The 15,432-nt window shown below is 32.9% G+C and overlaps 1 protein-coding gene across 1 annotated transcript in view; it reads right to left on the bottom strand.

Moving 5' to 3' along the window:
• The window catches only part of Glg1 (Golgi apparatus protein 1), a 285,095-nt gene that overhangs the window by 197,583 nt on the left and 72,080 nt on the right, over positions 1-15,432 (bottom strand). The window contains exons 6-7 of the mRNA XM_090398148.1: positions 6,886-7,066; positions 2,436-2,659 (exon numbers count right to left, since the gene is read on the bottom strand). Of these exons, the coding sequence (XP_090254274.1) occupies positions 2,436-2,659; positions 6,886-7,066 (405 nt within the window). The remainder of the gene's footprint in view (positions 1-2,435; positions 2,660-6,885; positions 7,067-15,432) is intronic.

The raw sequence follows: 15,432 nt of genomic DNA on the forward strand, positions 1-15,432 counted from the left end.
CCAATACCACTCTTGAGAAGAAGAAGTGCCGTGAGAGCCGGAATATGTGCACCAAATGTGACGTTGGACTTTGTATACAGCCCTGTTTTGAAAAATATCATTCCATGCTAAATTTTTAGGATTTTCATACCCTGGCACTTGGTAGGCTTAGTAATAACTGTGTTGTAATAGTGCTCTTTATATATTTCGATTAATTTCTACATAAATTAATGTGTGTAATTTGCATAATCAAGTGGACACCCGTTAATTATGCAAAATTTTATAAAACACCATTATTGCCATTTTTGTGAGTGAACAAATGTATATCAAGAATATACGATGCTGTCTGGACTTCTTATTCTTACTTCAGTAAGAATTTTAATTGATTTTATTTATAAATTTTTTGTAAAATTAATTCAGCACATGGGACAATGTCAGTAGAATATAAAATCAGCAGTTAAAAGGTTAATTGCTTAGCAGGGAAATCACAAATATCTATGCCCTTGGTGGGATTTGAACCTGCAGCCTCTTAGCCAGAGAAGAGATATGCTAACCGCTTGGCCAACCAGAGAGAGAAAGAGAGAGAGATGTGAAAGCAGTGTTAAAGGTGCAGAGACAAGCAAAATGATAATTAGTACTATGGCATTCCATTATGCCAATTCATCAGCAGTGTTTCAGTATTGTAGAAATCTTTGCAAATGCAAAAATAATCATCATCATCATCAAATTCCTGCCATGTACCCTCAAGGGGTGTACAGGATATGACAGTACTACATGAAAAAATTACATCATTACTAACTTCCTATCTACAATTTTCCTCCAAATCAGTCTGTTACTTGTCAAGACTCCAACATTATTAGATCTTATATTTCTATCGTCTAAGGCACTTTGTACCGTATCAATCCACCTATATCTTGGTCTTCCTCTGGGTCGTTTTCCTGCCAACCTGGCAGAGAACACATGTTTTGCTAATCTTTCCTCTCCCATTCTATTTAAGTGACCATACCATCTGAGATTAGCTCTGCTAACGCATTCCTGGATGCTGACAATGTCAAGTTCTTTCCTAATATCCTCATTTTTAATATGATATTGCCATTGATGCCATCTGTTCACGCCTCTAATCTTTCTCAGGACTCTCATATCTGCGGTCTCTAGTCTTTGGTCAAGTGTTTTACTTCTGACCCAGCTCTCAGATCCATAAGTTAAAATTGGTTTGAACACAGTCTTGTATACAGCTAATTTAGTGTTCCGACTAATTTCTTTCTTATTCCATATGAATTTATTCAATTGACTTCCCACGATACCAGCTTTGCTGATTCTGTTGTCTATTTCTATATTTAGTTTACCATCTTCAGTAAAAATTGTGCCTAAGTAGCTGAAATGTTTTACTTGTTCCACAGGTTCTCCATTCACAACACAGTTGACATTTTCAATGATTCTGCCTATTTTCATTGTCTTTGTCTTTTTATTGCTGACCTTCATACCATATCTATTACAACAGCTATTCAATTTAGTCAGAGAATCTTGCAGACTTGTAGCGGATTTATTTAGAAGTATAACATCATCCGCATAAAGCAAAGAGCTGACATTAACATCTCCAATTTTGATATCAGGTTTAATACCACATTCCTTCATAATGTGATCCATATAAATAATGAATAACAGAGGGGATAATGTACATCCTTGTCTTCAATTCTAACTGCTGACTTACACTCAAATAAAGACTAAGTATTGCTTGATATAATGCCCTATTGACACCATATAGCACCACGAGAAGGTGAGGATTGGACATTAGGTCAGAAGCCCTGGTCAGTTCTCCGCATTCCTTTAAAGGCTATGTGGAGGTCTCCTCTCAGTTATACAGCTTTGAAGTGTATTAGAAAAAAAAAAAAAAAGGTGGGGTAGGGGAGCTCGCCTCCCATCAAAGACCATAATAATATTATGGTCTTTGATGTCCACAGTTTTAGACTGTGGACATCAAGCGATGTCACGCTTGATGAGTGGATACAATCGTGCTTACTAAACTACTGCAGGCATTTGTTGACCAGTTCATTCTCTTTTGCTAGGAATGAAGAAAAAAAAAAAAAAAAAGGGGGGGGGGGCAATTCCCAGTTTCCAGGAAGAAAAATCTTGCCACTTATATATTAGACTGGTTAACTGAAAAACATCAGCTGAAAAGGTTTATAAAGATTCCTTGCATCCTAATTGGAATTTGAACCCAGGTCTTTCCAACCAAAAGGAAAGTTAGATCTCCAACTTTTTTTAATGCTTATCTGCTTTTGACTGTGCAGATTAAAATACTTAAAAAATTATGATTACTCACAAATGTCATGCAATGAATTGAATGCAATTTCACACTTTCTTCATATACTGTGACTCCTCTTTTCAACTAATAAACAAATGCAGGTGATAAAATATCTAAACAAAAATCAAGACAGTATATATGTAATACTAACCTCTCTCCTGCACCTATCACTAATGTGATTGTTAACAAGGCGTGATGGCTTTACATGATCCATTAAACAATGTAAAGTTTTTCCTCCAAATTCTAGTCTTCTACAAAAGGTTTTAATATCCTTATCACATGCAGAGGCAAGTTCTGGTGTAAGCTGATAATATTCCATCAAGGTTCGCCGATGTTCCATCATTTCTGCTTGACATTCACCAGCTACAGGATAACCTAAAATTTTAAAAATGTTTTTTATATGAGTTTCATGTTTCATTTCTAATGCAATTTAAAATATTCAAACTAATCACTAAAAGAGAAAGTAAACTAACAATCATAAGCTAAAACATAGCCAAAGAAATCTGCTTAGAATTATTCTCAAGTTTTGTGTATCAATAATTTTCTTCAATTGACACAAACCCTGCTGCTTAAAATTTATTATTAAAATTTTGGTCTGAAAGAATACTGACCAAACCTACCAAAAAGGAAAGATGATCACTATATATCTGTAGAACTTTTAAATTTAGTTATTTTAAGCATTTTATCTTATTTTTCTTTTTATTAGGACTGATTGATGGATTGAAAATAATGCAGAAAACGAAGAACCAATAAATGTGCATAGAAATGTGATATAGCAAGAATATAGTAGAATAAAACAAAAATATATTAGAAACTAAGAAGATTAAGAACTAAAAACTCCCACAGTATACAAGATAAGCATCAGCATCATAGTAATCCACCATTTTATCTCATCTTCAAAACAATGACCCTTCAATTAACAGACCCTTTCACGCCAGCTGACTAGCACTATGTAATTCTACTTTGATTATCCAACCCTTCCAAATTATCAGAATTTAACCATCCTAATAATCAAAGGGTCAGATAAATGGTCATCGTCGTTCGGTAGCATTCTCTAGAAAGAGGGTTGCAGCAGATGAGCAGCTCTTCTCCATTTCTCTCTGTCTGTCGCCTCCATCATTCTTAAATCAGTTCATTCCACGATGACATTGAACCACTCTCTAGTTGGTCTTTCACGTCTTCTCTTCCCCTCAACTTTCCCTTGTCATATAGTTCTTGTCAGGTGTTCCAAAGAACCTCTCAGAAGATGTCCTGCAAATCTGGGCTTTCTTTGCATAACATTCTTGAGCAGTGTTCTTTCCATCCCAACTCTTCTTAAAACTTCTTGATTTGAAATTCTCTCTGTATAGCTAATCTTTTCCATCTTTCTATAACACCACATTTCCAATGCATTAATGGTAAATGATAAATTACCATTTATCTGATTATTTGCACCATGATATCATTAGTGTATTAATGACAATGTGCTGGATGCTTCGTTAAATTCATCATCAGATTGTATCAAGTGAAAATTAGTTAAGAGCTTGTTGTGAGACTTATGAGATGACTAGATATAAAATACATTAAGCATAAAATAAACAGGGATACATATAGAAAGATTTTTCAGAAGCTGTATTAGAATATTAACATGTTTTCATATCCAAAACAGTTTCTTTGGGATAATAATAATATTAGCAGGTAAGTTAGGAAATATAAGCTGTAAGTTTATTAATATACTTACTGCTAATATTTCTCTGACACTATCAAAGCTACAATGAACAAGGTAAACAATTAATGTAAACAGTTTTCAAATTATATAAAATTTTTAAAGCAAGAGCTACAAAAAAAGAGGCCATTGTTAACTAGATATTGTGAGAAAATTGATAAGATCCTACTGAACTATAAAGAACAGGCTATACAGCCCTGTTATCTCAAGATGCCTGGGGAGAACTGGTTAAAAAGGGTAGATGAGGTATAAGTATTGGAGTTATTACAAGACCTTGATTCACATACTGCAGCTGGACAGAATGGAATATCGGCATAGTTGTTGAAAGAATGTGTAAACAGTTAGCAATGCTCCTAACCTGGTTGTTCAACTTGCATCTCAGCATGAAAGGAGAACAATATAGAGGGTTGGAGCTAAGACCGATGCAGTGAATTACAGACCAGTTATTGGAAGTTTTTCCACTTGGTTTAATCCTTTTCCAAGTGTAAGCAAAGTTTTCCAGGTGCCAAAGAGTATTATTATTAAAATACTCTGGATCAGAGATAGTTGTTGGAAGTTTTTCCACTTGGTTATAACCATAAATTAAAGATACCAAGAAATTATATACTTCATTTATTCCTTTTCCAAGTGGAAGCAAACATATACGAGTTGCCCTAGTCCTGATTACATTTCAGGTGCAAACGTTGTTTGCTTACACTAGGAAAAGGATTAAACCAATTATATAATTTCTTGGTATCTTTAATTAATAGTATAACCAAGTGAAAAAATTCCCAACAACTATCTCTAAAGCAGAGTATTTTAATAATAAGGGTGTGACACATTTGGCTACTCATATATGAAATATGACTTCTACATTACTTCAACCTTAGTATCACCTCTGGGTCTGGCTCCCACTGATGCGACCTCAATAAAGGTCGAAACCAGTGACTCTTCCCATAATGCATAGCATTATACATCCTCTATCCAAAAGGAAACCAAACTTTTGATAGAAAATAAAACAAAGGCCAATTATAATTATTCAAATAATTTATTTCAATCAATATACTCTCCCTCAGCTTCGATACAGTGTTTGCATGGTCAATTAATTCATTAAATGAGTTATTTTATATTGGTTTTTGGGATACTGTTGAGGGTCGTGGTTACTGCTGCTTGGACGTTTTCATTGGTGTTGTATCACTTTCCTTTCATCGGCAAATGAAGTTGGGGGTAGTTAGTTATGTAATATTTGTTTGAAGTGTATATACATATATATATATATATATATATACATATATATATTGTTTTTGTTATATTAAATGTGTTTATTTTGTATTTTGGTCTTGAGTGAGTGATTATTTGGATTCTGAAAGAAATAGTAAAAAAGGAGGGGTCATTGCACCAATCAGAGTGAACATATGTGCATATATAGGTACACTTGGAATTGAAAAAAATAATTGTTAGAAAAAGAGATTAAATAAAATAAATAAAAATCCTAATCCTATATTTAAACAATGGTGCAGCCGGTAGGATTAATATTAATTAAAAATCTCTCTATGACAGGATAGGATTAATATGATAATATCTCTAAATACTAACAACTTCCAATTCTCTGTACATTCTTTTGTCCTGAACCACTAAAAATAACATAGACTTTTCTTGTGTCTTCTCTTTACATGAACTTGTGCATATCTTTATGTTTGAACATGGTCTTAGTAATGACTAGTCCATATCATAAGCAGAAATCAAGCAGATACCATTCTTATTAGCCTTGTCCTTTTCTCCAAATTTTCACAAAACATATCTGTATGCATGGTGGGATTCATTTCCTACTTTGCTGTTTAGATCTGCAATAAGTACCACTTTTTCCATTTTCTTTATGTCATCTGCCTGCTGTAGTGACTCAAAAAACTCCACCACTTCTTCCTTAGAACTTTCTGTATGCACAGGTAAGTTTTATTGTCCCTTTCTGCATATTGAAGTTTGCCCACATAACTCTGCTTGGAAATGTCATCCAATTAATAAGTTTATCTTCGTGTTTGATGTTGAATGCTATCACTACTTCCTCCCTTCCTTGATCATTATTGCCTGAATATAATGTCATACACAAAGTATGATAGATACTGTGCAAATGTTAGATAGTGCTTGGCTTCCCTTAATGAGTGCAAGTACTCCATGGAGTAGCCTACTACTACTACTAATAATAATAAAAGTACGTATTATTTAGTAAGACTTTACCTGTTTTTGTCTTATTTGTTTCAGTAATGCCAATCATGTCCACATGGTGCTGTTCCAGTTCTTCTGCAAGCTCAATTTCCTTTCCATTAATACTTCGTATACTGATGGTTGCTATTTTCATTTTTTCTGCTGGTGTCAGCTGCAGGAACTGATAAGTCAGTTCCTGTAGCTGACTTTTCACTGCGCGCACGCATGCACACACACACACTCCAGCCAGCATGAAATCTCATCATGTTTCACCATCATATTATTTGTGGTTTAAGCCATTATAGAGTACAATTTCATTGGCTAAGTCCCAAACTGCTAGCCCATCCTTGTTCGTTCAGTACCAGTGGATGCCTACTAACGAGATGCATCATGTGAATGTGAAGATTGGTCATTAGATCAGAATTCCCAGTAAGTTTGCTATATTTCTTAAAGGCAATGTGGAGGTCTCGGTCTAGTTATTTGGTTTTGATCCTTAAGCAATTCACTGCTGTATTTTTGTGTGAGAAATTCCTCTTGCTGTTTTATGTTGGAATATTAAAAATCAAAGGTTTAATGATAAATTTTAAATCTTTAGGCCTAATAATGCCTAATGATTTAAAAGGTGCAAATAATTTTCTCTTACTTAAATTAATTCTGCTTTTTGAATCATGAAATACAAAATTATGTATATAATTCATAAAAGAATAAAGCATACCTTTCCGTAAAGTATTTTCTAGGCAAAGAAGAATTTGAGAAAGCCTAATTTCTCTTCTTTCTGATGTTTCATCACGACAGTGATAAATTTTAATGTTTTCCCTACATGCTTTTGCGAGTCCTCTGTTTATCTTGTAGTCATGCACAACCAATCGCTCTCGCTGAAACAGCTTTTCTCTACACTTAATTCAAAAAAGAAAAAAAATAAGTACTTGAATTACAATATTAAATTCACTGCTGTTTAAAAGAAATTATATATGAAAAATTTTATTATTATGAAATAAAATTTCTATAATAAGAAGCATGTGCTATAAAATAAGGTGTAATTTAATTTCGCAGTTTCAGAGATAGATGGAATAAGATCCTGATATAAAATATAAAAATAAAAAAATGCATCGTTAATTTTATTTCATTAACATATAGGTAACCTTGTAGTAATGTTTCTGTGTACATAATGACAGACTATCAGAAGGAGGACTGATATAGGTTTGAATGTAGCTACTAACTAGAAGAACTTTGTCCAGGCTTTTTTCCCCATTGGCTTCTGAGTTAATCGATCTCTGTCACAGGCAAGTAAGATTTTCTTCTGGAAATGCTGTTGAAAGGCAACTGGAATAGATATTATATGATCACAAATGCTCAAATATGGAGATATGAGAGTTGTACAGTAGTAGTACTAATTCAAAATGCTTGGTCAGAAGATCACATTCCAGATGACTGGAATTTGATCAGCAGTAAAATCATCCATAAAAATGAAAATGAAACTGAATGCGGGAATTAAAGAAGAATTTCTCTACTGAGTATTCCAGCATTATTTATGTAAGCACAGCTCAGAATAAACTAAGAAATACTGGAAAAGAAAGTGGAAGAACAAGTACGGGCAAAAGGGGAGTGTGTAAGGATCAGAGAATTCATTCCAAAATATTTATTATAGTTAAGAAATCATGGTAATACAACAACAATGTGCATTATAGTTTTGTAGTTCTAAAAAAAGCATAGAACATGGTGCCAAGAGGAAAGCAATTCAAAATGATACAATTACATGATGTAAATATGACATTATATCAAATAATAGATAACCTATATTTGAGTTGTGAATTTACAGTTAGAATTCAAGGATGTGCAGAAGTATGGTTTGATGTAAAATCAAATCAGGTGTGAAAAAATGGTGCACACATCTCTGCTATTATTCATAGTCTATATGGATCACATTATAGAGGAAATTTGCTGTAGACTTGATATCAAAATTTTCTCAGCTGTTTACTTTATGCAAATAATATTATACTCCTAAATAAATCCATTACAAGTTTGCAGGCTTCCTTAACTAAATTAAATATTTGCTTTAACATTTTTTTCTGGTGTCCATATTTAATTTGCCATATTCACTAAAAAGCCTTTAACATGTTTAGCATCTGCTTTAGCATATTTTCCTACTGCCCTTATTTAATTTGACATATTCACTAAATAGCCTAAATAACTGAATGGACAATTATAAAAACAAAACATTTTGGCTATTTAGTGAGTATGGCAAATTAAACAAGGACAACAGAACTGCTGATATGGTAGTGAGTCAAATGAATAAATTTATATGGAATAAGAGAGAAATTAGTCAAAACATTAAACTAACTGTATACAGGACAGTGTGCAAACCAATTTCAACTTAGAAATAAAACAGCTGATCAAAACCTAGAGACAACAAATATCAGCATTCTGAGAGAACAAATATATGGCGTCGATGACAGAATTATATTAAAAATAAAGATATCAGAGGAACTTAATATTTTTTGCATTAAAAAATGTGTGAGCAGATATAATTCCAGGTTGTATGACCACTTAAACAGAATGGATAAGGAAATGTTAGCATTTCCTTAGCAGGAAAAAGACACAGAAGAAGACCAAGATCTAGGCGGATTGATGCAGTCAATAGTAAGTTAGAAGATCAAAATATATGATCTGACAATATTGAAGGATAACAGACTAATTAAGGAAAACTGATGTCAGAAGTTAATAATAAAGTAAACTCTTCATGCAGTACTTTTCATATTATGAGTATAACATCTGTATAGTGTTTATAGTGAAACTTCAAGCATAGGTTAATAACTTTAATATACATAAATACAAGAATAGCTCATTTAATCATTAATCATTTAGTGGGAAAATGAAAAACAACTTCATTTTCACTAGAAAACCTATGACACAAGTGAAATATTTGTGCATAAATAGCTGACATATTTTTCATCTATTCAGACACAATTTTTAATTAAGATAACAGAATAAACAAATTGCATGCTGGAGAGATAGTTTAATATATATATATATACAGGGTGTTCGGGATAAATTTGACAGTTTCGTAAGGAAAAAGAAAATTTTCTTTGTATCTATTAAATTTAATGAATTGACAAAAAAACATTACAGGCAGAGTTAATTACAATACTATCAACAAGATTTACTCAAAATAACCACCATTAGCATCGATCACAGCTTCAATTCTGCTTCGGAACCTCGAACAAGCTGATGCTACAGTCTCCCTGGGAAGGGCCGCAAAAACTGTTTTAATTTTATCCATTAACTGGGCTTTTGTATTACTGGAAGTGCGATTGGTGTCTTTTTCAACTGCGCCCCATACAAAATAATCCATGGGGTTAAGGTCTGGGGAGTTTGGAGGCCAAACATTTGGACTGGTGAAGTCGTAGAAATTTTCAGACAACCATTTTTGACTTTTCCCAGAGGTGTGGCAAGGGGCCGAATCCTGCTGCCATACATACGGCCTACCATTGGCTACCCTTGTTATCCAGGGCTTGACTACAGTTAGCAACTCCACGAACAAAGCCCGAATTCCAATGCCAGGGTTCTTCAACACCTGTTCCTGCAGATTTGCGAGGAATTCTGCTGTACGAACGCAATCAGATCGTCTGCTAGGGATCTTTCTTCTTGCTACATCCTCGTAGTCACCATTGCAAGTCTCTAGTTCATGCCTGATTGTTTTTACTGTATTCAGGGAGCATTGGGCAGCAGTCGTAATATCCTTATTTTGATGGCGGGCACGAATCATCATGATACAAGTTATTCTCTTCCATGATTCAGGTGGGTTCCAGCTATCCATCCTTTCTGACATCTTGTATATGAATGAAGAAGGGTCCAAACTTTTAAATGAAGAGAAGTGTGTGTTAATACATGTAACTTACGGAAAAATATAATTAATTATAAATATGTCAAATTTATCCCGAACACCCTGTATATATATATATATATATATATATATATATATATAAAGAGAGAAATTAGCCAAAACACAAACTAAAAATATTGCTATGTAATTATATAACCATGTCAAATTAAATATGGAAATAGATGACAGAATTAGTAAAGCTAATATGGTAAGAAATCAATTAAAGAAATGTATATGGAATAAGAGGGAAATAAGTAAAAACATAAAACTAGCTGTATAGAAAAATAATTTTAACTTCTGGATATGACAGCTGAGTTAAAAATAATTGACCAAAGACTAAATATGAGAGTTCTGAGAAAGATTAAGGGAATGAACAGATGGTATCAGTGGTAACATCATATTAAAAATTACGATAATTAGAAAGAACTCAAAATTGTTAGCATTCAGAAATATCAGGTAGTATGGTCACTTCAACAGAACAGGACATGAAAGGTTAGCAAAAACCAGAAGTTTTTTGCCAGAATGGCAATGGGAAGACAAAATCAAGGTAGACTGATACAGTAAGATTGTATATCTTAGAACAGTGCTTCCCAAACTTCTGGATGTCAGAGCCCCCTTGGGAAAAATTAAAATATTTCATGGCACCCCTCGAAAAAGAAATCGTAATATAGACACATATTATTATAATATTTATTGTATTTGTAAAAAAAAAAAAAAAAAAAAAAAAAAAAATCAGCTAACGCCTTTTTATTCCATATACGGGGAGTAGGCGAGGCCATTTAGCCCTATCTAACTTTGGAGACTGAGTGGGCAGTTCAATCTCCACTGGTACCAATCAGAGATAGATGGCCCAAGGCTATCACTAATTAAGCAGTACACAGTGAAGAGACACGGCTCAAATGTGCTGCCATCTCGTGGTCCCTAACCCTAACACAATATATTTAATGTCTGAAATAATGTGGGTTCTATGGTCGATTTTCTTGAGTTTACAGGACGAAAAACCCGAGTTTCCGGGAGGAAAAACCCGCCAGAGATCGACTAACTCGGGAACCGGTCGAAAAAAGGCTTAGAAAAATTTCCTCTAGTCGCTGACTAGACTCGAAACCAAGTCTTCCTTCGTGCGGCCAAGCGCCGTGGTGTGCAAACGCCACATCCACTGAGCTACACAGGCTCCTTTTTTAAAATCAGCTAACGCCTTTTTATTCCCGTATACGGGAGTAGGCGAGGCCATTTGTATTCAATACAAAATATACACAGCGAATATTGCAAAAATTAAATGCAAATATTACCTTTTTAGCATCTTACATACACATTTGACATGGCACATTATCTCATATTTTTTATATAGATAGATATATTGTTATTGTACATTTGTAGTACAAGCACATGAAATGTAAAACGATTAGTAATAAAGAAAGAATTAAAAACAAAAGAAGTTTAATAATAATTTAATGTGATGGATGTGTTTCAATACTGCTACACAAAAAGTCAATATCAGGTGAAATATTTGAAACTGCAATTCTTAGATTTCTGCTTTGAAATGAAACTTATGTGAATAAGCATATATTTACTAATATTCATTAAGCGCCAAAATATGCAGGAAGCAAAATTTGTGAACCCGCACCAATGTGCGATTTTTTTTCCCATTTAAATATAAAAAATAACAAAAAAGAAATAATAAAAATTAAATAAGTTTCTTTTAAAATAAAAAAAAAATCTACTTAGTCTTAAAACATTTTCGATTTGTTTTCATTATTTCATGGCCCCCCTCAACAAAACCTATGGCCTCCAAGGAGGCCGCAGCCCACAGTTTGGGAAGCGCTGTCTTAGAAGACAGAAATATAAGATCTGATAATATTGGAGTGTCGACAATAAAGAAATTTATTTGCAGGAAAATTACTGATAGGAAGTTAGTGATGATGCAACTTTTTCATGTAGTACTATAATGATATCCTGTACTTACTCTGAGGGTACATGCCAGGAATTTGATGAACTATATAATCACACAAAGTAGTGTACTAATAACAAAATCATTTTAAATAATAATAATAAGCTAATGCTTTTTATTCCCTTATAGGGAGGGCGAGGCCTTTAAACCCTATCTAATTTTGGGAGACTGAGTGGGCAGTTCAATCTCCACTGGTAGCCAATCACAGATAGCTGGCCCATGTCTGTCATTAATTATAGGTGCACTGATGAAGAGACAAGCTAACAAATGCTACCATCTCTTGGTACCAAACTCTAACAGGATATGTTACTGTCTGAAATAATGTTTTCTCTATGGTTGATTTTCTTGAGTTTATGGGATGAAAAACTCGAGTTTCTGGGAGAAAAAACCTGCATGCCCGTGCCAGAGATCAGCTAACTAGGAAACAGGTTGAAGAAAGGCTTTAAAAAGTTCCTCCAGCAACTAGTCAGCAACTAGACTCAAACTATAAGTCTATCTTCATGTGGTCAAGTGCAGAGGATGCATTTTAAATAATTAATTTGTTTTCATTTGAACTTATGGATTGAAAGGTTAGAAATAAAACAGTTAATCAAGGACAGTGGCAGAATCATTAAATATGTTTATTAAGGATTCTAGGGTAAATAAAATATGTCAAAGAATTACTGAATATATTAATATAAAAACAGCAAGATAAACTATAGGCTTTAAAACTGGATGTCAAAAATAGGAATTTTCTGATTGGCTGTTGTAATTATTATTTATGATTTATATAAACTTTTAATTTTCCCTCATGGCAATTAAACAAAATAAATTACTCTCCATTTATCTTGAACCATCCAAAAACCCCGTTACTCTCAAACCAACTGAACTCTCCTCTTAATACATAATTTTAACAATGTGGCAGCTCATAGTTAGTTTTTGGCTATTAATCATCTGATGCCAATTCTCAAGAAACAGCCAGCAATACTATCATGCTGTGATCCTGTATATATTTCAACAGTTTTCGTTCCTTTTGGTCTTCAGTTTTTAGTTCTAAAAAGTTTTTAGTTTTCAAGACTTTGCTTTTTAAAATTTATAATTATTTGGAAAATATTTGGCTCCAAATATTTTCATCATCCTCACCTTTTAAAAATATACAACTAGATGTCTGTTTAATTTACTCCTCTGTATTAATTAAAATAGGATTTCGACTTAGCCTCTAGTTGCAGTATAAACAGATTGTTTATTTTATTGCATCTCTATAAAGAGATTTTTACTTCGAGTGTTTAGTATTTACACAAGGGTTCAATTCCAATTGGTGGAATGACTTAACTATTTCTTTTAGAATCCAGAAAATCACTGACTCAAGACCAAAATAAAAAATATATATACATTTAATGAAACTAAAACAATATATACATTTTAAATAAAATTGCATAAATAGATACAAAATTAACTGGATCCAAAGCCTTCTAAAATAAATTTACACTTTAGAGATTTTCGTATATATATATATTTTTTGTACCAGAGAAAGAAGTTTCTTCTAATACTTCATAAACAACATATCTAAGTTGAGCTCTTCATGTTAAGCCATTTTCCAGTTTCACCAATTGCTTTTTCCATAGTAATCCAGTATCCTTAAGACAGAAGATGAAACTATCCATTCAGCATTTCCTCAAACATTCAATTAGAATGTCGACTACAATATCTTCTTTTATTTACTAAATACTTGTTGACAGTCTCAACTCCTCCAGTTTAAAAACTCACAATTCTATGATTCCTTTTCAGAATCTTCTATTAATATTCTCCCGAATATTAACAGAAGATTCACGTAACACTTAAAAACTTCCTAAGAACAAAAATTCTCTGGTCTGCATTCTTAAACTTCCATTTTTTCCATAAACTTCGTTTGTTTTCCTCATTCCTCTGATAGTAAATGCTCTCTCTCTCTCTCAGCTGTCAATCACCCATTAATCTCCTTGGCAAGCATGCGCACTCCATGTAAATGGCAAGCAAGAAGTTACATATAATGGCTGACCCATTGTCTCCGTTAGCGTAACAAGAATGCCTTTACAAAACATAATAAATATCTCAACACTTAATAATTTTAAATTACAATAAAAAGGATTGAAAGTAACATAACTATCATAATCAGTAAGTACATCAATTTCAAATGGTTCACATTTCATTTTGACAACAATAATATCAATAATGGCACATCGCGAGTGCTAATGTACGTGTTATGAAACCAAAACTAATAATATATATTAACGTAGAGAAATAATTGTAGAAAGATTCATAATTATAAATTATGATTATTTTTACAGCAGATACAGGGTAGCTCCATTACCCATTAAGCTCTGCTATTTTTATATTATCTCACATTAGGAGCAAAACAAAACTTAGTTTCAGAAAATTCATGCACTATTATTTATTTATTAATTTTATTTTCATTTTTTAAATTTCATTTATTATTATTATCATTAGGAGAGACCTCCTGGGAGTCAACAACTCATCAAGGGAGACTACATACTACCCAACACCAGCTGTCATTACTGTTCTTGAATTTATTCACACTACTTGCACATGCAACATTCAATGGCAATCCATTTCAATCAAGCACCAATCCATGAGTGAAAAATCTAATTCCACCACTTTCTTTAAGGCATTCATTCTCAACGTCCAAGAATGCCCTCTTGTCCTTTCCCAATCCTCCATAAAATTAAAAACTCCTCTATTGACATCTTGTATGACCATTTCAGAAGTTTGTAAGTCTTCACCTCTCTTTTTCCTATCTAATAGACATGTTTAGGTGTTGGATTTTATTTATAACTTATTCGGTATTACAACACCAAATAAACAAAATTATAAAAAGACGTTTATGTTTTGCTGGATTTCACACCAGCATCTTCTAACCACAAAACAAGAAGATAAAAAAATATATATCATAATAATTTTTTTGTAAAAATGCAGATATTCTAAGTAACAGTTTGACTTAACAAATTATAGATCAGTAGCCCACTATTGTCTCAAAATAAAAAAGTCCATAAATTATTAAAAAAGTAACTTCTTCAAAGGAAATCATAAACAAAATAAAACCTGTTCATGTTAAACTACCCCATATTTATGGGATACCTAAAATTTACAAATCTAATATTCTTCTAGGCGCTATTATTACTTATAAACTTGCTCAACAGTTAGCTAAGTCACTTGTTCCCCCTTACTGGTAATTCCTCTGCTTTTATAAAAAAAAAATTCTGTCCATTTCAAATGACTAGTTAAAAATTGCATCCTTAAAAATTCAGACATAATGATTACTTTTGATGCTACTTCCTTATTTACTAATGTACCATTAACAGATATTCTTGATTTTATAAAGTAAAATCCCCCCCCCACCCACCCATCCGACATCTTCGAATTATACAAATTTATGTATGCAAGTGGGGTGCTTA

This window comes from Typopeltis vanoorti, chromosome 9, assembly GCF_054136105.1.
Source record: "Typopeltis vanoorti isolate ZY-2024b chromosome 9, IOZ_Tvanoo_1.0, whole genome shotgun sequence".
Taxonomy (NCBI): domain Eukaryota; kingdom Metazoa; phylum Arthropoda; class Arachnida; order Uropygi; family Thelyphonidae; genus Typopeltis; species Typopeltis vanoorti.